Source organism: Copadichromis virginalis, linkage group LG1, assembly GCF_057382275.1.
Source record: "Copadichromis virginalis isolate Kocher_CV1m ecotype Utaka linkage group LG1, C_Virginalis_male_GT1.1, whole genome shotgun sequence".
NCBI lineage: Eukaryota > Metazoa > Chordata > Actinopteri > Cichliformes > Cichlidae > Copadichromis > Copadichromis virginalis.
Window position 1 is genome coordinate 19,593,174 of NC_140618.1, and position 27,886 is coordinate 19,621,059.

At 40.1% G+C, this 27,886-nt stretch overlaps 1 protein-coding gene across 2 annotated transcripts; it reads left to right on the top strand.

Annotated features, from left to right (window-relative positions):
- Positions 1 to 139: 139 nt before the first annotated feature.
- mindy2 (MINDY lysine 48 deubiquitinase 2) lies at positions 140 to 27,886 on the top strand. 2 transcript variants are annotated; one of them, XM_085453405.1, is made up of 9 exons: positions 140 to 1,150; positions 1,515 to 1,572; positions 4,826 to 4,890; positions 12,583 to 12,741; positions 14,684 to 14,786; positions 15,737 to 15,879; positions 19,254 to 19,427; positions 20,321 to 20,512; positions 22,316 to 27,886. In XM_085453405.1, exons 1-9 carry the CDS (start codon positions 224 to 226, stop codon positions 22,502 to 22,504), a joined length of 2,010 nt encoding a protein of 669 aa, XP_085309531.1. In that variant the 5' UTR covers positions 140 to 223; the 3' UTR covers positions 22,505 to 27,886. The 2 variants fall into 2 exon arrangements, with proteins under 2 accessions (XP_085309531.1, XP_085309540.1); XM_085453414.1 differs by lacking the exon at positions 22,316 to 27,886 and having other exon boundaries at positions 19,254 to 19,445; positions 20,321 to 20,380.

Here is a 27,886-nt window from a genome sequence, read left to right on the forward strand (position 1 = left end):
GTAACACGTCGAGTGGGTCACGCGGTTTAATGTGAGTGATAAGCTTTAGAGTTTACAGAATACGAGGTGACCCAAAACGCACCACTGGTTGTCTGCCGCCCCCCTCGTTCGGCCTGAAAGCAATTCACTCTGGTGACGTCACTCGCAGAGTTGTCATGGCGTCTTTGGGACCGAAGCTACCGCTGCAATTTAGCTAAAATCTGTCGACAACTCGTAAACCGAAATGGAGAAAAATGCAAACTTGCATCGAGACGCTGACGGGAGCTCTTTGTGTGCTACGATTGCGGGAGAAATGGGCGAAGCTGCTACTGTCGCTGGAGTGAAAGGAACAGCCGACAAATGCAAGAATAGTGAGGCTCCTCTCTGTAGTTTGGTTAACGTTAGTTATAATATCAGCACCACAACCGATGGTGCTCCCAGTAATGTCACTTCCAGTACCAGTGCCGGGAAGTCTGACGTGCAAGAAGTGGTCGAAGTCCTCCCCGAGCAGCAGCAAGAGGAGGGATACGAGAAGAAGAAGAAGAACGCCGAGGCGAGCGAATTGTGGTCGGGGTCCGATCAGATCAGTAACGGGATGGGGCATGACTCTGTGGTGGCCGCAAAAGACAGCCAGGGTGGTGCCTCAAAGTTGGTAAACAACAAAACCGACGCCTCGTCCTCACCTCCCGATAAAGAGAGCGCAGATGTGCAGGCTGAGGTTTCCGCCAGCGGAGAAAGTGAGCCGACAAAACTTGCCAAACCGACTAATCTGTGTCCGGACAATGCAAACACAGAAAACGTCAAGTCGGGGCTGCCCGCTGATAACGCCTTATCAGAGGGATTGCCGAGTGGGAGTGACCCCGATCCCAGTCTCGGTGGAGAGTCTCGAAGCATAGATTCACTCGAGTCCTTCTCCAACCTCAACTCCTGCCCCAGCTCTGACCTGAACAGTGAGGGGCTGGAGGAAAGAGGACTGGCCTTGGCCCTGCAGAACGAGTACGGGGCTGATGGCACGAAGAGTTCATATGCGAAGGACAGGGCCGCCGGCCAGTCCATATACCACATTAAGTGGATCAAATGGAGGGAGGAGAATACGCCGATCATCACCCAGAACGAGAATGGCCCCTGTCCATTACTGGCCATCATGAATGTCCTTCTGCTTGCATGGAAGGTAAAGGCTTGGAAATGACTGTGGATCAATGCAAACTTGATTTTGCACTGATATAATTAGGCAGATTTCTTAATGCATCTCTGAGCTCTGACAGGTTTCATGCCTTTATAAAGAAAAAGTGTGTATTAAGACTTAACTTAATAACACAACTGTCAGTCTCATCGCTCTGCATTCTTTTTTTTTTTTTTTTTTTATTAATTTCAGCCAAGACACGTCTTTACGTGATTTCACTAGTTAAACCATCATGCCCAAACGCCTTAAGTGCTTACAGGATATATGATGTACGTATCTTTTACATATTTGTCCCGCTGTGTTGTTTTTAAAAATTACTAATGAACTATGGCTCTGCATACGTCTGTTGCAGGTTAAGATGCCACCTATGATGGAAATTATAACTGCTGAGCAACTGATGGAGTATCTCGGTAAGTCTTTGTAATCCTGACAGCACTTAGTCTCCCATGTGTGTTCAGTGACAAGTCCAAAAAGCAGCATAATCCAGTAGCAGTGTCTTGGGCTGCTCCTACAGCATCACACTAACCTGCATTTGGAGTGGCGCCCATGAGTCCATGCACTTGTAAACATAGAAGCCTGCAAAGCCACTGAGTTTCAGTGCCCTCATAAGCGTTCTTGTGTTTCATGTCCTCTCTAATGAGCAGTTACATGCAGGTCATATACAGTGTTGGGAAGGTTACTTTTAAAATGTATTCCACTACAGATTACAGAATACAGGCCCCAAAATGTATTTTGTAACGTATTCCGTTACGTTACTCAATGAGAGTATTCTGAATACTTTGGATTACTTAATATATTGTCATGTTTTTTACAACTACATGAATGTACTATTGCTGTGTGATTTATTGAGGGTTACTCGCCATACCAATACCAACTGGATGTTTAAATCTTAACATAAAATGAGTAACAGTAGGGTGGACATTAGGTAAGGCTGCGCTTTTTTGCAGCGATCTCATATAGAAAACTATTCTGAGCGTATATAAAACAGGTCAAACCGAGGTAAAGGGTCCTCTGGCTAATACGCCGGGTTTCGTGTCGGGCTCGTAGCCGAAAACTGGCTTTACTTTGTTGTGTGGGTCAACTTTGCTAGCGAGAGACAGAGAGATGCGTTGAAAGGCTGCTCCAAAGGAACTTATTGTGTCGGAGAAAAACAGGAACACAGTGTACAGTCCTACAGTCTGAGTCCTAATAGCTTACTTACAACTGGGCTTGTCAGGCACTCTTTTTGGCTGTAGTGGTTATTATTATATTTACATGCTTCCATCTCCCGTTTCTGCTCGGTGACAACTCGTACTTTTCTCCTTTTTCCTCCCTCCCTCGCTCGCACATAACGGGTATGGCAGTCCATTCTCCCTGCAGCACGGACTACACTGCCCATGAGGCTACATTCTTTAGGGCGATGCCTGTAACACTCTGCCTATTGCCTTCATATTAAATCATTTTTAAAAATATTTCTTCACGTCATTGTGCAAGTAGAGGTGACATGAGCCACAAGATTGAGACACAGGCATTAGAGCCTCTTAATGCGCGTTTTGTTTGGGTTTCCACCAGTGTGGAATTACCAAAAATAGAGAGAGCATAGCCTAACATATGAAACAGGAAAAGACCGCCGTGTAATCCATTTATTTCAACAAAGTAACTGTATTCTGAATACCACCTTTTAAACGTTAACTCTAACGGAATACAGTTACTCATATTTTGTATTTGAAATGCGTGACGGCGGTACATGTACTCCGTTACTCCCCAATACTGGTCATATATATATATATATATATATATATATATATATATATATATATATATATATATAGCAGCACAGGGGAATCCCCCATCAGCCAGTCTCATGCTGCTGCAGAGGAAACAGGAGCTGTGTCCTGTCATTCATAACTAAAATTAAACTTCAAATATCAAAATAAAGTGTCACATTAGCAAGGGGCTCTTCAGAGGTAGAGTCACCGATCCACACTTGTGTCACTCTCCAGTGCACAATGATCCACGTAAGGTTTTACAACAGATTTACTAGGATTACTTGTGTGTGAGACATACCTCGTCTCTGTTGATCACACTGACAGACAGTGGCAGATTTGTGCGGCCTGATCACTATGTGCATTTAAAATTGCTGTGTGCGTGTGGTACCTCGTGCTTGCACATAATTGCGGCACACACAGTCTTGCGTAGCGTTAAGGGGCTTCTGGATAGCCTCTTTGTCGTAACACGTAAACACCAAGCTCAGAAGTGGTGTTTTTAAAAGGCCAATGGTTGAGTATCACAGCTCACGAGTAAGCAGCGTAGCATGCCAGAGATCCGGCAGATAGATACAGATATTAAGTGACTGTCAGGGATCAGTGAGTCAACAGGTCAGCAGTGAGGGGTTTTCCCAGTTGTGGACTTGCTGTAGTAAAAGCAGTCAGCTGGCAGGCCCCCTGCTGGAAAAAATCTTGACTTGCACTAAAGTCTTTGTCAAGGCTGTCCAGTTCAGCAAGTAAGACAGAGGTGGTTTTTAGGCTACTGTCTGATCAAACATTTTGTGAAAAGCAAGCTTGTGTTTTACAGTTGTAGAAGACGGCAGCAGGGCTATACCAAGCCCGAGTGAATGCATCCGCTTGCTTTTCCGGTTTGTTTGTGAAGCATGCATTTGGCACACGATATCATAAGTCCCAATAAAGGTTGAAGAACGTAACAAGCCTTTGCTGAGCTTTGTATTTTTATTTCATTTTACTTGAAAGCCAAGTTCAGAACTGGGCAGTTATTTCCCACAGCATACGCACAAAGAAACCACTGCGTCATTACAATTATAAAGCACTAATCACACAAAAGAAAGCTTAAGAGGCTCTTTTTATTGGATGTATTCCACTTGTTCTGTTTGAGGAAGATGCATATGAAAGCAGTTTTTATCCTAAACGTGTAGCTGTTTTCACTTAATATAGATGTTGTCGACTAGGCGTCCATGGCATTCCTCTGAGCAGTTCTCAGGGAAAATATGTGTTGACAGTGCAGCACGATACTCCTGCCAGTTCCTAATAAATTTATGATTCTTTGTGAAACATTTTTGAAAACCACTTGCTCAAGAGTTTTAAAAGTAAGGAGTAGACGGCAGTAAAGCATTCACAGCGAGGGGAAGAATGTATTTGCCCTTTGCAATGCTGGAAATGTTCATCAGTGAGATCCTAATGAAAAACAAGACAATTAGCAACGAGCGGAAACCTTTGTCTTGAGATGTAACGGTCAGCTGTGTTTTTGGCGCATCTTGAAACTTATCTGTCTACAGCTGATGTACTGTAAAGTCTCAGTTTGTTGAGTGAAGACTTGCATGTTGGTAGTACTGATCAGGGCAAAAAAATAAATAAGTAAAAGAGGAGCCAGACATCTGCCAGGCTCTGCCCTCTGGCACAGCCTGTATTGCTATAGAGGTGAGTCAGCGGAGCTTTCAGGTGATGCCACAGATGACCGAGATTCAGCTCATCCTCCATATTTGTCACAGACCTTTTTTTGGGATACAGCCGACCAGTGCAAAATCTACCAGTGAGCACTAGAAACAGTTCACAACATCTGTTACAATCTTTACTCCATGTAATGAGTTCCAATCCAGATAGTAATTGCGTTGCTCTGGAATATGACTCGACATATCTGCCAATATCGCTCTCTCTCTCTCTCTCTCTCCAGGTGACTACATCCTGGAAACCAAACCTAAAGAGATATCAGAAGCTCAGCGGTTAAACTATGAGCAGGTAAGGCCTGACTCATACCTAAGCAGGCGTGTGTTTTTGCTTATGTGTGTGTATTAGTAAGCTGCTGACTGTTCACGGTGCTTGAGGAGGAGCGAGGGCTGTTTTGGATGAGTTGGCTCTCGCTCTCTTGCTCTCTTCTCACCCTCTCTGTTGAAACGACAAATGTGCACGTTTAACACGAGCTATCTGCTCTGCTCGCTGTCTCTATTGAGATTTCTTTTTACTACAGTGACGACACTGCCGCGCTGCTGTGTCTCATGTCCTGCCAACACCCCGTGTAGCTGCTTGTTTAAACTACAACGGGTTTGCACATTTGCATTGACATAGCAGAGAAGGGCAGCGGATGTTCCATAATATGGTAATAAGGGTCGAGTTGATTGCAAACTGCATACATACGACTGCAGCCCAGCTTTTCTTTTTTCTTCCATTGCTCTGTATGTTACATAAGATGTGTCTTGCAAGGCCCAGGGAACAAAAAGGGTCAACAGTGTCAGATTATGTTGTTTCACATGGCAGTAAATGCTTAGAGACGCTTGGGTAAGTTCAGCTCCCGGCTATTACTGAGGCTGTATGTGTGTGGCTCACAGTGAGAGGCTCTTGGAGATGGAGCTGTGGTTCCCTTGCTTCCTCCCATCTCCACTGCCTGCCTCAGAGTGTGGGAGGGGCCCTGCCTCTTCTCCATTTGCGTGGCAGAGCACCAGCACATCTGTGAATGATTTCAAGCCACACTTGTCCCTCGTTCAGAAAGGGCAAAAATAATGCGCATAGGTTCTTCATAGAAGCTCTCTGGAGCGACCTTTCTAAATTTAAGTTGAGCTGAAATACAACCTCTTGAATAAATCAGCAGTGTCCTCAGCATTCAGAGTAAGGGAGTGGTCAGGGTATGCGTTGCATAGTTATTATGGTGGTCTAATCCTAGATACTGGCCCGGGAGTTGTTTTGCATGTGGGTGTCCTTGTGTCCGTTTGCCGCCTGCGTTTGCAGTTGGGCTGGTTGACACAGTTATGTGGAGACTACAGCGGCCAAGGCTTTTTGGAAGCTGGAAATTATGATTTAAAAAGGAACAAGTCTGAGATGTGTCGTGGATGAGAATCAGATGGTGCCCTCTTCTTGATATGTTGCAGAGACATATTTCCGATTGATGCAAAATGCAAATGAAGTTACCCCGACTTTGAAAAGGATGCTAGGAGTTCATAACCGAAGTAATTCTATTTATAAATTCCGCTTAAAAGTCATCATCTGTCGCAGGAGTGCATGCGGATTAAAATAGCAGATGCACGGCTGCTCTTTAGCTATTGTTAAATATTTACTCGGTGAAGCTGAGGAAGTGAGTGTAGTTTTGCTAGGCTTTCGTCTCAGTGGACCCAGCTGAACACTGTGATTCATCCACAATCACTGAAGGAAGCGGGCTGGGTTTAAGCATCCTCTCTTGTTCCTATTTAGTGTCATTCATAGTATCGATCATTATTCACAAGTATTTTGCGCTGAGTGAAGCAGGTACAGTCCCAGCAGCTGTAGCATGACTCTGAATTTCTATATGCCCTTAAGTGTGGATTTTTCATTAACGAAGGCAAAATATTTGTGTGTGGTATGTTTGAAATCTCTGTCGAAATAAGCCAGCATTGACTGTAGTTAATAAACTTTAGATAATAGAATAAGTTACAATTAAAAAAACAAATCATACAGCCCAGTTTATAAGGTTTATGGAGGTCCTTGTGTAGTGCAGATTACTGAAGGAGTTATAGTATGCTCTCAGTTGTGTGGGTTGTGGTATCAGAGCCTGATTTAATCCGAGTTGGCTCTATCTAATTAAAAGATGAGAAATGAATGTCTACGCAGAGTTGCCAGTTTATCAGGTTCGTTGTGTAAAAGGTAATTTGCAGGTCTTTTCAACCTTGTATTTTATAACAACTACAGTAAAAGTACCAACTGAAAAAAAACATTTTATGTATGTGGTTATTTTGAATTGGATGCAAACAGCATGTTTCAAAAATGTCAACAGAAGGAGAACAAAAATGTAGAAAAGTTGTGTAATACTAAAAATAAACCAGGGGCCAGGTCTTAAAACTAAACTAACTCTCTGTATGTATTATTGTAGGGTCTACCTTACAATATAAAGCGCCTTGAGGCGACTGTTGTTGTGATTTGGGGCTGTATAAATAAAATTGAATTGAATTGAATCAATACGAATAGAGGCTGAGTATTTTTGCGGTAATGGTCAGTTTGGTGGTCAGAGTTTGGGTATTTAATGAGTCTTGTACGCAGGGGACAGTTTAAAAACGAGGTTGAATGGCAGTGACCTTTAGGCCACAGGAAGGGTATCCATGAAAGAAATCCTAAAGGCTGTATCCTGTGAGCTAACAAGGAGAGTGACCCTCTGTGGATGCATCAGTGCACACAGCTTGGTTAACTCACACATTTGTGAAGGCACCATTAAAGCTAAACAAGTTTCATCCAGACTCAGTGAATCCGTGCTTGGTTTTAGTGAAAACAGTGGAAAACCACACATATTGCAATTGCACTGTTGTGCTAAGCTGGCCTCCCTGCTGTCTGGACCTGTCATCTACTAATTAGTGTCAAAGTTCTCAATGTTTGATGTGTCATCTTTATTTGTTTTGTTTATTTTTTTCCATTAAATTTCAGTAAATTCTTTCTTAAATGCGTTTGTACAATTTAGTGTAATCCATTGCGAGGGCTCCTTTGCAAAAAATGTATCTCTATGAAGCTTGATGCTTTGACACTGTCAGAAAGAAACTGATTTCTTTTAGGACCTGGTTTGCTTTTCTGCTCTATTGGGAAAAAGAAATATTCCCCCCATGATTTAGACAGATCTAGATTTGTCTTGAATCTGATGACCAAAATATTGAGTATCAAACGCTGCAGATGTGAGCCAGCACAAAAAGTGTGTCCCACTTTGTGGGACATTGCCGTCTTGTAAACTGTTAATAATTAACACCTCAAACTAATGGGTCATGACATTATGTAAGACTTCTGAGGCTGCTGGCCTCCATTCATTGACTGATGTTTTTTAGGCTCAAAGATCTATTGTGTATATGTATAAAGATTTATCTGGCGTGTAGATGTACACAGATGACTGCAGGCAGACCCATAAAATATGCATCAGCTTGCACAGACAACAAATATCTGACAGCTGTATTCACTATTCTCTGTTTGCTTCACAGTGACATAAAATGTACAGTGCATCCTCTGAATCCTCTGATTTCATAGCGCTGGACAGTAATGGACAGAAGCTTTGTGGTAATTTTTAAAACACAGCTGATTACAAAGTATAAAGTCATTAGTGCTGTTTCCCTCCAAACACACGGCATACAGTGCTCAGACTCGTCCCATACTTTTGAAATCATCTCTGGAGTTGCTGTTGTTGTTATGTTACCTACCAACAACCACATGAAAGTCACAAATCCCATCTTTCTGACAGTGTGTTTTGATCGTTACTGGTCTTGGAAAGGCTGCATAATTATAGCACTTTAAAATTGGACTTTTCATACACCCTTTATATTTCTACCAGAACCTGGTGCTCAGTTGTGTTTCTTCACAGTAACAATCAGATTTTATGTTCTTTCAAATCTAGAAATAAAGCGAGCATCTTCTTATTGTTTCTGCATGACTGGTGTCACGGTGATTTCTTGGCTTCATTATGTTGTAAAGTGGGAACGGCTACATGTGTTCTGTTCTTAATTGGAACCTTCATCTTAAGAAAATAAATCCTTTTGGGAACAAAGTCCCTCATGTGCTCAGAGAGAGAAGCAGAGAGGCCTGCCCTTAGACACCTTCGCTTAGACTGTGTAAAAAACAAACAAACTGCAAGGCCCCAGCAGAGTACCATGCTAATGTTACGCTGTGGAAGTGTAACACGGCGGGGCTAGATGAACGTGTGCGTGATGCAGTGCTAATCATCTGATCCACGAGCGCTCATCTGCTGTTGGAGCTCTCTGCCCTAAAATGAGGAGATGTGGTCCATTACACATCCCTGCTAATCCTCCCATCACTGCCGCTTATAAGCATCCTAATCCACACACTCAGATGAGCCAGCTGTGGGCTTTCCACCTCAGCTCTGTGCACCAAAGGGTCAAAGCTGGAGCAGCCCAGCGCTTATTGGACACGATCCTATTGCTAGCAGGGGGATGTCAAAACACTTCACAGAAAATACTCTGAAGCCATTGTGGGAAAAACAGGGGAAAAAAGGAAAGACATTTCTGTATTAGATGGTGGGAATTTTTCTGCCTTTTTATTGTTTGTCTATTACTTATTTAGTCTGGTGTGGTATAAATGGCTTTGCGGGGAGGTCTTTTATAGTTAAAAGTCCAAAATGTATCCCCTCCTTCACATTTTTCAAAACTATCCAGTGGGCCTGATTGGAGTCTTTACCAGGGCTGGTTCTAACCCCTGGGCTTTATGTTTGACACCGCCGGTCACCCCTGAGTCCACACAAACTGCCCTGAAAACATGAAGACATTTCGATGCTTGCATATTAGATGTAGTGTATCACAGAAATAAAGTTTTTCATTTGCATAGTGATTCAAACTAGATCATAATAGTAAGACCATATTTTATTCATAGTTTTATGGAAAATGTGTGCAAAGTCATGTCCAAAATAATAAAATTGATTTGTGTCAGACAAAACCCTTAGAAAACATTTCTATAATTCATTTGGAAGCATTTTCCCTACAGCTGCTTGGAATTACTATTATTATTAGTTTGGACAAGAGAAGTTTTTAACTGATTAAACATATGAAGGCATTTTTATAATGCAATACAGCTGAGAGAAAATAAATGGGGTTTAATTGTTTAATATTAGAATTTAAAAACTGAAAAATGCAAATAAATCTCCACTTTGTAGGCTCGTATTTATCTTTCTGGTATGTGTGACGGTGGTAATTGGTTTTTGGTTTGTGGAACTTTTTTTTAATCTTCCCATAGAACACACTATACACTCATAATAGAGTTGTCGGGCTCAGCTGCGAGGCTTATCTTGATTTCAGAGTTAAATGGCAGGAGAGGTTTAGTGCCAGCTGGGAAACATTGCTCTGAGGCTGAGTGCAGGAATTAGTCTCTCTCATTGGGTCCTCAGGTGTGTGGTGCAGTTATGTTTATAGAGTATTTGCTCTAATATTCATACGGTGAAGTAAAAAGGCTGGTTTTCTAATTAAATCCTCTCTTACCGATAAAGAAAGAATGCCAGTCGGATCCACAGAAAAGGATTTTCCACTTACGCACGATGTATTTGTGTCTGCTTTAAAACCTTTTTACTCTACAGAGATAATGAAAATCCACCAGTCAAAACATGGCTAATGAGAAGTACAACCAGAGACTTTTCTATTAAAATTTTTCTTTCTAAATGTGAGAAAAAAAAAAAAAAGATTTGCTGATATTTGTTTGAAATATACTTAAAACATTTTTTTGTATTACTATATCAGAAAAGCCTTTTTTATGTATCTATAGCACACGGATCAGGGTCAGCCATGTGCTGTGGATCATCGTGTGTATGTGTGCTGCAATAACAAAGGAGGAAAAGAGCTAGCACACACCTAAAACATTACTGTAAAGAGGACGGGGTGTGTTTGTGTGTGTGGGAGTGTGTGAAGATTGTGGAACAGCTGATAGTTACTAAAGATGGCCTCCCAAACAACTTCACATTAGGTGGTAAAATGTGTGCGAATGCTTTGAGTTTAGAACGAGCAGCATCCCGAGGAAGTCATTATTAAAAACATGGTGTTGTTAAAGCATAACAAAAAACACAACATTTAACTATCAATATTAGGGCAGCTCATTCAGACAACTTGGATTTGGCTTTAATTGAAAAATAGCAGTGGCATACAAGCTCTCAGTCAGGTTCTAATATGCAGGATGTAACTGAAACAATTTGAATCTCATGCAAAATGATGCCGTCTCATTCATACGACTGTTAGTTTGTTTGGGCTTTTTATGCAGGGATCCTGCTCTCTGCCTGTTAGGCCTTATTTTCTTCTTATGTTGCTTATTAGGTGGTATCTGGGCTGCAGCCTCTGTGCAGTGATTGTGTAGTCACTGGGCAAGAAGAGTGTGCAGGGTTTGAATGCAGGTCTCTATGAAAACACAACAACTAGGTTACGGTTTAGCTTCAGGCCTCCCTGTTTTCTCACCTGTGAACTATGTTTTTAGGTTGTGTTTACACAAAATCCAAGACCTTCCTGTGGGTTTATGTTCAAGGAGTTGAACATAAACAGGTGTTTTGTTTCGTTTTGTTTTGTTTAAAACTTACAAAGGTTGTGCAGTCGCACTTTTTTTCAACTGAGAAATATGCCAGAATTTCCCATTTTTCTCTCAAGCAGACCTTGAAAAACTCAGCCCACTCATTACAAGAGGAACTAAATAAGAAATCTTATTTTTACAGGAATTTAAATGTTGAAAGCTTTGTCCACTGCTGCATTCACCCTTTTTTCTGTGCCTCTAAAGTATCTGCCACTGTGCACTGACTTGTGTAAAGCACTTTTAAAACATGGGTAAGCTATTAAGAATTGAAACTTGACTTTAAGAACATTTTAACAAGAATACACTGAGAAGTGGGTGAGGGAAAACTGAAGCAAAATAAAGCAAATCAACACTCTGTTTTATAATGGAAAATTAAGCGCACAGGTGAAACACAATGACATGGAACTGTATTCACAAACTTACTGCAACGGGGACCGGTCATATCTGACAAATAGGCTCAGTCATCCAGGTTTTCCAGGATTTAACTGTTATACCCAGAATGCCAGTTTGTGCTCTCTGTTTGGGGGTTAAAGGTTTGTAGTTCCATAGGTTTGATTCCCAGCTCCTCCAGTGTCCATATTAAAGATCTTCAATAAGATGCTATACAATATAAATACAGCCCATTTACCACACCACGTACAAATCAGGAGCCTCTGATTCTCTCCTGGTTCCTGTGCCCAGCCACTACTGTCGGGTACACGGCATAAAACATGATCTAATCTGAAAGATAGATGGATGTGGATTCAGTTTTTTTACTTTTTCAGGACTTTTGTTTGTTTGTATTTTTTTCGCCTCCTGGTATCACAGCTCAGTCCGTTCATAGCAGCCACAGTGGGTTTGTTTTGTCACAGTGTGATAGCGGCAGGGGGGTGGTATCATGCGAAAAAGTGACGTCAGTGCATCTTTCGGCTACAGTGAGTCATCTCCCATCATCTGGTCATAAAGACATGACACATTGAGGGAAGAAACGACATTTGAAGTTGATCTTACCAACTGCTGCAAGCAAACAAAAAGTAAAAATCTGCTTTACTTGAATTTTTGAAAGGAAAAAATAAAATATTATTATTAGCCGCTTAAAACATATACTGATGTCGTTGAGTTTAGATGAAAAGATGAACTGTGTGTAGTTTGTTACGGCGTGAAATAATCACAGGAATATTTAATTGCATGAAGTTGACTGATTGAGCAAAAAGTAAAAAGAGCAGTATATATGAAAATAACTCCGCTACAATAAAATAATGTGATCTGGCAAAACTACATGAAAGCAGGTTTTTGTATTGGTGTAAGTGACAGCTAATGGTTTATTTTAAAGTTCTAGAAATTGATCCACGAGGACCCCAGCAACTGTTGTGATTACTTGCATTTTTTCTGATCAGTTCAATTTGATTTGTATAACATCTGTGTCTCACGCTGCTGCGCTGTGTCCTTTCTGTTTTCTAGAACATGAGTGATGCCATGGCAGTGTTGCATAAGCTGCAGACAGGTCTAGACGTGAATGTGAAGTTCACCGGGGTGCGAGTCTTTGAGTACACCCCAGAATGCATTGTGTTTGATCTGCTGGACATCCCTCTTTACCACGGCTGGCTGGTTGACCCCCAGGTGAGATGGATCTTATTTTGCCTTTACTGCCGTAGAAATCGGCCCGTTTTCTTTTTCTTCTTTTTTTATCTTCAACATAATATGAATACTCTCAGTTTTGTGTTTTTTGTGGTTTTTTTTGTTTTGTTTTTTTTCTCCACACATATACGTTGGACGTTGAATTCATTTTAGTTGTAGTCCAATTAAGTAGTCTTGTTCTAACTTATTACTGCAAATTGTAGCCTCAATTTTCAGTTCTTAGCTAACAGGAGCAGCACCTGGGTCTTCTGCTGCTGTAGCCCATCTGCTTCAAGGTTTTACATGCTGTGCATTAAACGATGCTCTTCTGCATACATTGGGTGTAATGAATGGTTAGTTGAGGTAGTTTTGCCTTCCTATCATATTGAAGACATTTTCAGCTAGAGAACTGCAGGTCCGAGGATATTTTCTCTTTTTCAGGCTTGTAAACCTCGAGATAGTTGTGTGGGAACATCTCAGTAATTTAACACTTCCTGAAATACTCACATCAGCCCATCTGCCACAACCACAGTCACTTAAATCACCTTTTATTCCCATTCTGATGCTCAGTTTGAACTTCAGCACATCCTCTTTCATGTTCACATGTCTCCATGTATTGACTTGCCCCCTTTTTTGTTTTTTAATCTGTGCTTTATTCTAACATCTCATACAGTGCAGCATCATTTTCAAGCAGTTTTACATTTCCACAGGTCATGTTTTTCTTTATTTGCATGCCACATGACTTTACATCCTCGATATGACGCTTTAAAAATTAATGTCAAAACAAGAGCATAAAAACAAATTGTTCTGATTAACCCCACAAACAGGGAGGAAATTAATAAATGATTAAACAAAAAAATGTGCCAAAAAGAATAGAAAGAGATGTGGATTGAAGCACCTTGTTGTAATTATAAGGCCATTGCAGAGTTAAAAAGCTTTATAAAACAGAGATTTTGTAGCTTCAATGACTTTTAGCTAATTTTATATGTTTGCATGCTTTTACTTCCATATGTTTTGTGGTGGTGGATTAAGCTTTAGAAACCAATTTATAATACATTCAGTGGGGGCACCTGGAGCACAAAGACTTTAGTCTTAGGGTGTTATTATTAGATTTGTGAAAAGAAAAAAAATAATGTTAAAAATGATTGGATAAAAGAAATGACAATTAAAAAGACGAACAAGAATGTTTTTCATTTGGTTTTAAACTCGTCCAATATGTGTGCCAACATTATCAGAGCACGATGTGGTTGCTTGTTCCAGCAGCGTCTCCAGTATCAGGGGCGAGTCGGAGAACAATCATTTGTTCTGCTTCAGAGGACCTGAGAGGTTGAGTTGGTTCATGGCTTAGGAGCCTGTCAGAGAGAGGAGGAGGTCTCCAACCTTTAAAAAAAATGAGCCATCCACTATAACGCATGCACCTTAACAGAAAGCTCTTTATTCTGGACATGAACAGAAATGATGAGTGTAGGTGGCAATCTCCTCATTTCAATACAAGCTACTGGAATTAGTCTCCAAATGCAGCTCACACCGTACCTCTCCATTAGCACGTAATTAGAATTTACTCTTGTACCAGTTTCAGCTCACCTTTTCTTTGAAAGTTTTATTTTTGTTCTATTTTATCAGCTTTTCTTTATCTAATCGTTCTCCAAGTCCTTATGAGTCTGCAGATGTTTACAGCAAAAACAGATCTGAAAGTAAAAGGTGACCTTTTAAAGTGCACTCTCCCATTTGATCGTCTTTTTGAGAAACGTTAATGAAAGGTCATGTTCTTTATAAGTGTGTAATCTGTATAAAGACTTAATAGGTGAGTGTAACAGATTTAAATAAGTTAACTTTTTGGGGAGCTGCTGTCATAAATTTTCTTTTGGTTTTTCTGCAGCTTTTCGTAAAACAACATCAAAGCTTGTTGAATGTTCTTTCCCACACTTTTTATCTTTGTTTACAGATGCATGATATTGTAAAGGCAGTGGGCAACTGCAGCTATAACCAGCTGGTCGAAAAGATAATATCCTGCAAACAGTCAGACAACAGTGAGCTGGCAGGAGAAGGTAAGTGCTTTCTCTACTCTCCTGATCTGCCCGACTGCTTTCTAGTCTCCCATTTCTTCTCTTTTGATCCTGTGTACTTGAAGCTGGAGAGAAAAGTTGTACATTTTAGTAAAATAATAAAAAGATTTTTCTTTTTTTTTTTTTCTTTTAAAAAACAAAAAAATCTGAAACATTTTTTTGTTGGCATTACATTAGACATGCTTCCCCAGAAAACCACAGACTGAGTTTAAACAAAAACCAGGACATACTTGTGACTACTCATCAAATGACCTATTTCCTCGGCTCACAGCGTTCCTACCAGCTGTCTGTAACTTCTCAACTAAATATTTGCTCAATCAACACTGAGCTTCCTAAGTAGTTGTCAGCTGGGCTGCTACCACATCGACACATCACCGCATTAGTCGATGTCCCGATATGGTTCATTTAATTATCTTGGACAGAGATTAAATTCTGAGAAAACTGAGTTTTGTGTAAAGTTGATTAAATCTTTAAAAGATTCATTCACAATCTAGGGTAGAGTGTTTCTCAGTGGTAGCATTCCACTGATTTTGAGTTTTGAATGCTGCTCTGTTGTACAGATGTCAAATGTGACTGTAAAGGTTGCCAGTTCGAGCAGAGAGTCAGAGTTGCTCAGAGTGAGGATAGACATTACAGCAGAATTTCCACAAAGCTTTCCAAGTAGCGACCTGTGTTCATGAATGAACTGGGATTGCTTGATTGGAGTCCAGGCGACTCATCCAAGTGGTAGCTCAATGACAAAAATAGCTTTTATGGGATCTAGCACGTAAAGCTAATCAAAACAAAGGAACTAAAATTTATAGTCACCTAAATCTGCTTTATATTCCCCAAGGAATTTAAACCAATTAAAAGTCATCAGTGTTTCTTCATTTTCTAATCTAACTTCATTTAATTTTCTGTTTTGTGTTTTTTTTTCTCTTCTCTCTCATTAGGCATCGTAGCAGAGCAGTTTTTAAACAGCACAGCCACCCAGCTGACTTACCATGGACTGTGTGAGCTCACATCTACGGTACAGGAGGGAGAGCTCTGCGTCTTTTTCAGGAATAATCACTTCAGCACCATGATCAAGTACAAGGTAAAACTACCAAAAAAGTAACAGCATATTTGCTCTGACTGTGAACCTTATTGATGTAACTTGCATTTAATATATTTTCCTGATCAAGACGGCATTTGGCAACCTTCACTGGGCTTTATTTGGTTCACTCCAAGAATGAAAGGTCATCATTCCTCCATGCTGTTTCCTCTTTCATCTACAGTAAATGAAAACCTCTGCGCCATCAATGAAATAGTGAAAAACGACTATTCAGAAGAGTAATACTACGTAAGTTATCAGGTAGCCTCACTACTACCTGATAACTCTTAATGGCAAGTTTTGATACCTTAGTATATATCAATAAAGACAAGGTTTGACGATTTTTCCAAGGGTAGTTGCATAGACAGAGACCACCCTGTCGACACCCAGTCGTTCTGTTCCATAAGCAGGTCTGGAATATGACAGAAACTGCTCAGCTCAGAAAAGAGCTTCAAGAGTTACTCTTAGTATGCTTTAAAGGGGTAAAGAGTTGAGATTTATGTAAGAAGCCACTGCTACATTGCAACAGCTTAAATGGGTCAGGACGTCATGATACCATCTGTCCCTCTAGCAGCAACAAGTCTTGCAGCCCTTTAAATGTCAGTTGTTGTAGATTGTATGTGATATATGAACACAAAGTATAATCGTAAAACGATTAAAATAACGTAAAAATAATATAACGTGGTTTTTTTTTTTTCAATCGAGGTGCAATTGGTTGCACAGAGGATGTTCACCTGGGAGAGCAGTGTCCAAATGACCTAGTGGGAGGGGCTACACAACATGCATAACAAACCTACTGAAGTGTTAATAAGTTACAGTTGAGCTCACAGAAAACAGCTCAACCACTTTCTTGTTTCTGATGAGTAGTTCTTTTGCCTTTAAGTGGCATCTGTGTAGTTAATGATATGCTTTAATATATTCATCAGTCTGAAGAAAGCTGTTTATTTATGTGTACATAACATTAGACACCACATTCACAGTGACCCTAAGAGGGTCATTGCTTACCATATATCTGCAGCAGGGAATAACCTTTCCTGTTATCCACGGAAGGGGAAGTGAGTGTCTGTTCTTTCATTTTGAATAGTACACTTGTTGCCAATATAAGCAAAGCAGTGCATGTGTGTGCCCAACAACCATCAGACAAAGCATAATAACAGCCCATGGTCTCTTGTAATCACTCCAAAGCAGACCTTTGCATGAACTTGTACACATACATGCTAAACAGCCTTATTTATCTGTGAAGACTGTATGTGTAGGGTCTAGCATGTGATTTAATCTGAACACTGGCACGTTGTTTTTATTCTTCATAAATAATTCTCCTTCAAATAATTAATATGGGGATCCGAGGAAGGGGATCAGATAAATACCGAAGCACTTTATGTCCGACATCAAAAGAGTTAATCCTGTGAAAGAGTTTATTATTATAGAACAATCAACATTTCCTCAACTTAATATTTTGTAACCAAACTCATTATAATAATAATCATAATTATAAGGAAAATAACAATAAGAGTAATAATATAACTTTGTCTGTCTACATACTCGTTCCATGATCCAAAATTCAACAACCACACTGGCACACAGGCACATCTTAGGCCTCTGAAGGTTCTTATCTAGATTACATATTATCTCTCCATGTTACCTAGCAACCACCTAGCAACAGACTAAAGTGACCCATTTTTAACTTTAACTAATGCAACTGTAAAACCTTATAAAAGAATCATATTTTAATGTTACAACAGTAACTATTAGTAACATCTAATAGCCTCAAAACGTTAAAATTATGTAATTTTTTTTTACACCATCATGTTGCCTGGCAACCACTTAACAGTGGCCTAAGGTGACATTTATATGGTAAATCAAATCAAATCAAATCACTTTTATTGTCACATCACATGTGCAGGTACATTGGTACAGCACAAGCGAGTGAAATTCTTGTGTGTGAGCTTCACAAGCAACAGAGTTGTGCAAAATACAATAACATAAACAGGCAAAATATACGAATGGCTAAATCTGAAACTAATAAATATATGTACAATATATAATAGTATATGCAAAAAAAAAAATTTCGGGATGTGTATACTAAATGTTTTTCTACGTGTGTGTGCGCGTGTGTGTGTGCGCGTGTGTGTGTGCGCGTGTGTGTGTGCGCGTGTGTGTGTGCGCGTGTGTGTGTGCGCGTGTGTGTGTGTGTATACACATATTTTACAAATTAAATAGAGTCAACAATAAATAAAATATATAAAAATATACAGAGTTGAGACATGTGCAAAACAGTGGCATTAATGTACAGTATGTAGTGCATAATGTTGAAGTTCCAGTAGTGAAGGTGAGGTGTCTATGACGTGTTCAGCAGTCTGATGGCCTGATGGCCTGTAAAAGCTGGGGTCCTGAGTAGGGATGGGTATCGTTTAGGTTTTATCCGATACCAGTGCCAAATCGATACTTTTGAAATGATGCCGGCGCTCGAACCGGTGCTTAAAGAATGGAGAACACAAACTTTGTCCAAAAACCTCCTATGTTTTTATTTTTAGCAGTCTCTTTTTTTTTCTGCAAAATGATAAGCACGGTCCAGCCCTACACACGGAGCGATCCGAGCTAACTCGCTAATGGAGATTTGCCACACCCGCAGTAGATGTGCTCTGTGTGAGGTCTCGCAGCAAGCTATCAAATACGGTACATTTGATAGCTTTTAAAAAATGCTATGCGTCGCCAGGTGTTTCATCAGATTCGAGGTGTTACCTCCTTTGCACAGTATCAGCTTAAAGCACTTGTTGCAGGCTGCTGAGTTTGCATCTTTTGCTGTGAAGTACAGCCAGACTTGTGACCGCTTCGCCTTGGGCATTTTTAATCTGTAGCTCTGCTCTAAAAGAACGTACGTACCTGGACCCGCCTACTGTACTTGGAAAGGTAAAATGATCGGCTAGAATCCAAAGTGTATGACATCTCGGGGAGAAAAAAAAAAGCACCGAAATGTGCGCTGCTTTTCGGTCTGGTTACTACCGTTTATGTCAGAACCGGTGCCATAATGGCACCGGATATCGGTACCCATCCTTGTCCTGAGTCCTGTAAATCAGTTTGCCAACACCACCAACAGACCAACTAATATTGTGGCATTGGCATGTATTATTAATAATGATCATTTAAATGATGAAAATAGAAAATGGTAGACAATAATCTCTGGCTCCACAAAGCTGATAAATTCTGGAACTGAGACTGCTTACTTTGACCTTCAGCGCTATCACATTGACCAAATCTGACAAATAACCTTTGAAAGTCCTTCACCTCCTTTGTGGTAATAACAAATACACATTGTACTAACAGCAGGTTTGTATACACTGATAAGATGTGTGTAATCTGTGTGTGTTGTTTCCCAGGGCCAGCTGTACCTTCTGGTTACAGACCAAGGTTTCCTGACGGAGGAGAAGGTTGTCTGGGAAAGTCTGCACAACGTTGACGGCGACGGCAATTTCTGCGATTCGGAGTTCAGGTTGCGGCCTCCTTCTGATCCAGAGACTGTATACCGTGGCCAGCAGGATCAGATAGACCAGGTCTGAGCACTGATGCAGGCAAGACTAGCAGAACCAGTAACAATTCCCGTCCAGACCGTGATGTGTTTAAATGTGTTGTGCTTTTCACACCATCAGTGTGACACAAAGTAACGTTTTGGTTTTGTTTTTTTTTAGCTGCTTTAAAGCATTGGCCTCAATGAAACACAACACCAGTTCCCATGAGACACAGAATTATCGAAGTGAATAGACACGGGAAATGAAGCCAAAGAAATAAACTCTGCGTCAACCCAGGCTAAAAAAAAATATAATGGAAACTTCTTAAATAATAAATGTGTTGTAGCTCCCAGTGCAAATCACATACAGGGCAGCCTGAATAGCACCGGGCAAGGCTGCATGGCACCTTGCCCCCCTCTAATGCATGCTTCACTGTGGTCCCTATCAATGCATTGTGTTTGTCTGTGATGCTCTTTTACCTGTTTCACAGCTGTCTTCTTCTCGGTGGACCAAAATAGATTGAACACAGATTTTCTGCCTCGCTCCCACACATGCACCAATGAGACATGAACAGAGGGGCTATTACTTTTTATTCTTCTTGCTTACTCAGGTCTAGCACTCCTTATCAGCAAAACTGGTTTTGTAAGAAAACTGTATTTTATGGACGACTCATGACTTCAGTTAGATGAAGAAAAAAATTCACCATCTTTACAGCGACACTGTGCATAGCATAGACAAGGAAACACTTTAGATAATGCACTCTGACAAAGTAGACGACAGACACAGTTGTTTCTCCGAATAAGGAAAAACTTGAGGCTTGTGACCAACTGTTCAATAACCATAACACAGTATTTGATGGATTTAAGCGTTGCAGTGATAGATTTGCTCATAGGTGATTCTTTCTCCACCTTTATATGTGTGTTCATGTCTGTTATCAGGATTATCTGATGGCGCTGTCACTGCAGCAGGAGCAGCAAAGCCAGGACTTACAGTGGGAACAACTCCCAGAAGGCATCAGTGATCTAGAGTTGGCGAAAAAGCTTCAGGAGGAAGAGGACCGACGAGCCTCCCAGTACTACCAGGAGCAAGAGCAGGAGCAGGCGGCGGTGGCAGCAGCAGCACACGCACAGGTAGGGAGGGTGGGAGATAGGGAGATAGCAGGTAAGAAAGGAGGTAATTTTATGAACCACGGAGGGTAAAGTTTGCCTTTTGGAAACGGAAAGATGTCTGCATCAGAGAGCGGAATTACAAAGGAGGAACTGATGATGAAAAGGGGAAGGTGATAGCAAATAATCATCCTTTTTCTCCTTAATTTGTGTGAGCAGAGTATAAAATTCAGAAAGTGGACAAAAAGAAATAAAACAGAGAACAGGAGATAAAAGTAAAACTCTTCAGTTTTATTCACATCAGTTTCTTTATACAGCTTTTCTCCTTTTTTACATTTTTCTTCCGGCTGCTCCTTTTAGGGGTCGCCCAAGTGGAGCATCTCTCTCCATCACACCCTATCCCTAGCGTCCTCTTCTATCACCAACCCTCTGCATGTGCTCCTTCATTGCATCCATTTATCTTCCCTGTGCTCCTTTCTCGTCCTCCAGCCTGGCAGCTCCATCTTCTACATCCTTTGTCGAAAATATCCCCTATCCCTGCTCTGCACATGTCCAAACCATCTCAGCCTCGCCCGTCTTTGTCTAAAAATTCACATTTTTGTTGTTGTTATTCACGAATTTTCAATTGACTGTTTTACAAAAAAAGCAGATATAACGTTCTGGAAGGAAAGAGAGGGTAAAGTAAAATGTAAAAGTGAAATTAGCCAAATGTGGCATAATATTTGGATGTAAATGATGTGATATTTAAAATCTCCATATATCAGTATCATTTCAGAAATGTTGAAGAAGAGGTCAGAGGTCCAAAGTACATGATATACCCATCTAACATTCCCAGTGTGCCTATATGTCATTAATACAAACAATTGCAGTGAGAGATGCAGTTTTAAATAACTCTATATATCATTACTACTTTGACCATCAGATCAATCTATTCACTTTGAAGGAGAGGTCAGAGGTCAAGTGTGATATATAATAGATTGCTATATGTTGACAAGACACACACTTGTAAGAATCACAGTTTCTAAGGCTTTTTCTCAGTTTTCAACCAATCAAATTATGAAGTTGACCTTGAAAACCTTGGTGGATGTAAGCCAACTATTAATGGATTGCGACCCCCCACCCCCCCACCCCCGTACACCACTAAAAAGATTGATCAGGATTCATTCAAATCTTTTTAAGCTATTATGTTCATACACGCTACCAAGTACCTCCTTGGCTGAGGTAATTACTGTGAATCACTCTTGCCGTAAGTAACACTGACACACATGGCCAAAGTTTCATGAGGACACGTCTTAACGTCCTGCAGGGTGTCAGGACAATCAGATTATGATAATTTTCCCATGTTTACCACACAGCATTAAACACATTCATACTATGTGTTCAACATGAAGTCAATATGTCATAAAATGAAAATCAAACAGAATAGGTCATCTTAAATTCTAAATATGTTTTACTTTAGGGATCTGTCTGCATGGGTTAGGTGTGGATGGTGTTTGTCTTTGTGTCCTGTACCTGGTGGTAAATGCACCGTACTGTATGATTATTCTCACATCAGTGCGAATTACAGACTTGAAAGAGCTCACAGAGCGACCACGTTCAACCTGAATGCGTCATGTGTTTGCATTCTCATGATCACCTGCCTGGTAGAGTCCTGTTAAAGTTCAGGACTGCAGTGCATGTGTGAAATAGCTTTAGTTTACCTCTCAAAGTCTGTGTAATTAATTCCAGAGAGAGATTAATTTTTGGTTGATCATTTCTTGCCACAGTTTTTCAACAAATACAAACAAAGCTGTAAATTTCTACTCTTTTGCTGTCCTGTTCGGGAAGGAGGGCCAGCAGGATGCTGCCGAGGGGGCCGAGACGGACAGAGGTGGTCCAGGAGCAGGGGGAGCAGCAGCCAGCGGTGGCGTAGCAGCACCGGCTGGAGCAACACCCAGCCCGGGGAAACAGTCATCTAGTGGGGAGCGTAAAAACAAGAAAGAATCAAAAGATAAAGACAAATGTGTTATTTTGTAACATATAGCTGTCTGCGTGAGTGTGCATGTGAGTGTTTTGTGCATTTGCTTATCTGTGAGAAAGGGGACAGAGTTTTTTCTCCATGGACTGGACACACACAACGCACAGCCCCCACTTGATGGCAAACAAGGGAAGGAGACGATTGAGGAGAGATGTGACTAACAGAGGATTTGCTGTTCCCAAACCACTGGTGCCTGCTATCCTCTATCCTCAGTGGAACCTGGACATCAGAGGAAGGGGCAAAACAACAACTACTACCCCTTCTCTTTCTTAGAGTCCGCCAAACTTTGTTACAAGTTGCACACTATATTTGTGAAGGGAGGGAGGGGGGTCAAGTTTACCTGGGGATGGTGTATTTTATAGCCAACGACATAATCCGAAGAAACTAAATCTCACCCTCTCACATTCTCTTCTTTTACAAAACTTAACTCACTTTGGTCATTTTTTTCAGTAGTGCAGCTTATAAGCTTTTTTGTATGCGTCAATATTTACAAAACATATATAGCCATTGATGCCAACATTCACATTTTATTTATCTGAGTAACCTGTAGCTTTGGGAGAGGTTCTATGTTTTTTTCTTTTTTGTTCCTTTTCTCGCAGTCTAAAGGGAAGTCGATGTAACGCCACTCGTGTCCCCTCTGAAACACTACATACTAAGGGTTAATTAGCTGCCAGATACTGTAGCTATGTTACAACACTCATCACAGCTTGCCCTGTTCAGATTTGCCTTACCAGAGTATGGTAGTGTTGTATTCTGCTCTGTCTGAATGTGTATGTGCAGTAAACGTGTGCTACTTTGGTATAAACGTGTCATTTACTGAGCATCACTGATGTAACAAGATTGCTTTTTTTTTTGTATGCTGCATCAGTTAAGCTACACATTTGGGACATTTTGTGTCTTTTTTGTTGTGATTCTGTTTCACAAAAACAAGATTTGGGACAGGAAAACTGAAGATTACGTTGGCACGTTATGTCTGAATCTGATGTTTCTGAGACGCGCTTATCTTTCGGCAGATTAGGTTTGCGTTCGATGGCACCTAGTTTAGAGTGAGCGGTAGTTTGAAAGTCTGTTCTGACAGCTTCCTGTAGAGCGTATGTGTCTGTGTGTGTGGAGACACTGTTAGAATCAGGGCTTTGAATTCAGTAATCCACATACATTTCTCTGAACAACGGAGGTCCTTTTATTAACATATAAATTGGACTCCAAATATGTGACATCAGGATATACAATATAATAGAGTCAGATTTAACAGCAGGCCGATAGTATCCTATGATATTAGCCATTTGACAGTTTGTCAATATCGGCAATCATAGTGGCCAATAAATGTAAACTAATAAAGTAAAGAAGAGATGGGAGAAACACCCTTCAGCTATTTTATGAGTGTTGATGTTGCATACTTTGTCCACCAGAGGGCACTTTGCAACTTCCTTGTTGGCAACACAAGTGTTTGGAACCCAAACGACTGCCGGCTAATCCGAGCAGAGTCGACCATAAACGAGAAAATGAAAATAAAACTAAAATATAACAAATGTTACGGAAATCTGTTTGTTTTGTGGCTAATTTATTATAAAATCAGATTTTTAAATCAAATATCGGTATCTGTATATATCAGGCTCTACAAGATCATTTTCTGCTTTGAATTTTTCTCCCATTGTTCTCCACAGTTCTCCCTTTCCTAGCCCCTTCTTAGTCAGCTTCAGAGAAGACTAATTTTATCAGATATTTATGAACATTCAGGCCCAAAGTTCGCAGACAGAGCTGTCTTTGGAGGTTGTAGGAAATTCTGTGGTATCACCTTTAAACTTTTGTGCATTTTCACTGCGGCGCTGCGCATGCAGACACATGATGTACATATTTATCTAACCCATTCTTATAATTTAGCTAGTGGTTTGTGCCATTATTATACCATGGGACTGCCTCCTGACAAACTTTTTCTATCTACACATTCCAGTCGGATGCCTTGACTCGAGCCTTCTGCTAGAGACTGAGGGAGACAGTTGGCGTAGGAGGTCTTTGCAGCGCTTGTAAAGTGGTCTCCATTATTTTGTTGAGTGAGAAGAAAATTCTCTGTCAGGACAGCAGGCTACCTACTGTGTGGGAAACCTTTCTTACGAGCTTTGTGTGATGGCTGGAGTTTGTGCTCCCCATTTGTTTCTTTGGCCCTAGCAAGGCTATGTTTTGTATATATATACATAACTACAGTTGAATATATAACGCCTTACAGCATTTCAGCATATTTTATAGGACAAAAGGAAACAGGCGTATTACTAGAATGAGACAATCCATACATTTTTCACGTAAACGTCAGAACTTCTCTCAGGCCTTTTTTGATGGGACATATCCTCGGGTGTCTTTTCAGATGTTAATGTTTCTAATGACACGGTTCCTCGGCCTGAAGTCACTATCTCAGTCGCAACTTTTAAGCATCCATTATATGTACACACCACACAACTATTAGGACACTTTGAAGGACTTGACACTAACACTGTTATTGACAGCTGAATTCATTCAAATAACAGTAAAAAGCAATGGACTGGCTGGTCCTGGTGAAAAATAAAGACCTCGCTGAACAGGGTTAAGGAACATTGTTACTTCTTTGCAGATTTTTTTTTCATGCACCTTAAAGTAATAAAGTAATCAAAATTTCTCTTTAAGAAGATAGAGGGGAGGCTTTCTGATTTTTTTTTTTTCACCCTGTCTTGGCCCATCAACAACATGCTGATTAAACATTCCAGAGGAGATTTTTTTAAAATTAAACTTTATTTTAAAGTTGGATTTGATTTTGAAGATTTTTATGTGGGTCTTTGTTTGAATACAGCGTGAAGTTACCTAAATGCCACAGATTTTTACTATTGTTTCAGATTTACTACTGTGCATCCGCTTGCTACTCTTAGTCATTATCACCTGAATTAAGTATTTTTGTTGTAATGTGTTTGGTTTCACCCTACTTCCTATGATGAATTGATCAGAAGGATATTGTGTGTTTAATGTCTCAAAGTGGTCTCTTGTATGCCTTGTAAAAGTGATGGTGGGGTAAATGCTGTAAAATTAGTATTTTGACAAGGTGATCGTTGAACATATAGTTGTTGTAATTGGTTTTGCACTGTTACATTGATATGCACTAACAGAAAAAAAAACATACCTCATTTTCTACGGAACACAAATTGTGCAAGAGTGCTATTGTTCTTTTGGGTACCTTAAAAAAAGTAAATAATGGCCAAAATAATAATTCTTAGTAGCAGTTGCTCTTAAGCCAGCTAAATAATACGAATTTGTAAAAGTATGAAAGGGCTGATTAAATGTTTTGGCTTAAAATGAAAGGATACATCTGTTACAAGGAGCCACTCTGTTTCCAGAAATGGCGGGATGTTGTGCAAAATGTAAAAATAGACAAAACATACAACTTTGCAGAGAGATATGGAAGCTTGTTTCAGCCACTGAAAAAGGAGCCATTCGTAGTTCATAATAATCTCACAATGTTGACTTACTTTTTCAGAAGTTTGAGTTTGTAACCCCAAATTGAGAAAATAACTTGAAATTTTGACTTGGCTTAGCTAAAATTGTTTGGGATTTTTTCAGTGGCAGCAACAAGCTTCCATAGAGAAACCCTGTTTTGAACTTAAATAGAAAAACAGGCAACATATCAAATATTAAAACTGGCGTTTTTTTGTTTTGTTTTTTTTTACTTTTTCTTACATATGCACATTTTGAATATGATGCCAGGAACACATTTCAAATAAATCTAAAGTCGCATTTTCTTTTCACAATGCCATGTTTTCCCCCTTTTTGAGAGATTTTGATTGTGTAAGCATTCAAATTTAGTAGCCAGACTCTCTAAAAACAGAGCCATGCTGTTGTCACATCCCTTTCTTCCGTGTGAAACACGTTGGTCCAAAATCTGTAGATATTGTTCAGCATTAATGGGACCTTTGCAGATTAACAAATTGCTCGTGTTGCTCATGGGCCTCCGTATAATCACAGGTGCTGCTTTTTAAACAATCTGAACAGCCCCTGTCCTTTTTACTCTGGAGGACGTGGTGCCAGTGGTTTCCAGAAAGACCATTCAAACCCACGCACAGTTGTCTGCTTCGGCTCAGTCCACTATAAAATAGACCGTGGTGTTTATGGATCTTGCTGTACATGAGGTTTTTAACTTTGTGGATGCAGCATCACTGCTTGCAGAACTGTTTCAGACTCCACGCAGTGATTCCCACCATGATTATCCCTGTTTTTAAGGCAGTGCAGCCCCAGAGCCTAATGATCCTCACAGTCATTCAGTTCAGGTTTTTCCAGCCTTGTCATTTGTATTGAGAGATTTTGTCCAGATTCTCTGACTCTTGTATTGATGATGAAAATGATGAAATCACTCAATTCTGTGCAGTTATCAATAAGAGCATTTAGATGCCTATGTCCATTTTATTTATTTTTTCTTATTTGTTTGTTTGTTTTGGGTTTTTTTTTATTGTGTTGCTGGCTTCAAATTCAAAATGAGCATTAAAAAGTTGCTTAGTTATAACATATGGCGCTTTTGTAGTATTTATAATTAAATGTATGGTTTAAATTAATTTAAAGTCTTCTTGTGGTTTAATTTATATTTTTCACAGCATCCAGATGTTTTTGGAAATCGGGCCATAGCACCTTCAATAGAACTTGCTGCAATTTGATATATTCGTAGTTAGCGGTACATCTACACCAGACTCAAGTATACCAATACAAAGGCTGGAGTTATCAGCTCGGCGCTGATATTCAATTCCACTGGTATCCAATTCCATCAGCAAAAAAATGGTGTAGGTTAACCCCTAACTATTTTTTTCCCATCAAATCCATCATTTCATTACACAATGTTCTCAAAGAAAGGCAACAGGTCAAAAGTACATACAAATGTGAAAATGCTTCATCAGGCTTGAGTGTTTTCATTAATGTAGCAGAGGGAAATGTTCATTGTTGTTGTGTGACAGATAGATCCAGAGTGCTGAGCAATCTAAGGGAGATCTTTTCTTTATTGCAATATCAAAACTCCCAGATTTTACCCTGTGATGCATGTACAGTGTGGGCTGAAAAATAAAGAGGAGTAAAAGTTCATCATCGATTACCCCAAGAAATTTTTTTTTCCACTGTCCGGCCTGTTTTGTTTATATTTCGCATAAAAGAAGCAAACAAAAAGGAAAGCGTTTGTGAATATGGGAGGTTACTCATTTGTGTTGATTTCAATGTTCATGTATTTACATAAATGACCAAATAATGTATGTAGCCTTTCACATTACAGTCACATATTGTATATGGTGATATATATATAAATATATATATATAACAAAATGCCTTATAGACGAGGGACATTCAACCTGATTAGAAGTTACCAGGAAAATAAAAAACTAAGATAA

What these genes read in the sequence shown, in the direction of transcription:
- mindy2 (XM_085453405.1), top strand. Translation starts at nt 224, where the DNA reads ATGGAGAAAAATGCAAACTTGCATCGAGACGCTGACGGGAGCTCTTTG. An exon ending in AGCAGGATCAGATAGACCAG is followed by an intron (nt 19,428 to 20,320) that starts GTCTGAGCACTG and finishes GTCTGTTATCAG; the next exon opens with GATTATCTGATGGCGCTGTC. An exon ending in CAGCAGCAGCACACGCACAG is followed by an intron (nt 20,513 to 22,315) that starts GTAGGGAGGGTG and finishes CTGTTCGGGAAG; the next exon opens with GAGGGCCAGCAGGATGCTGC.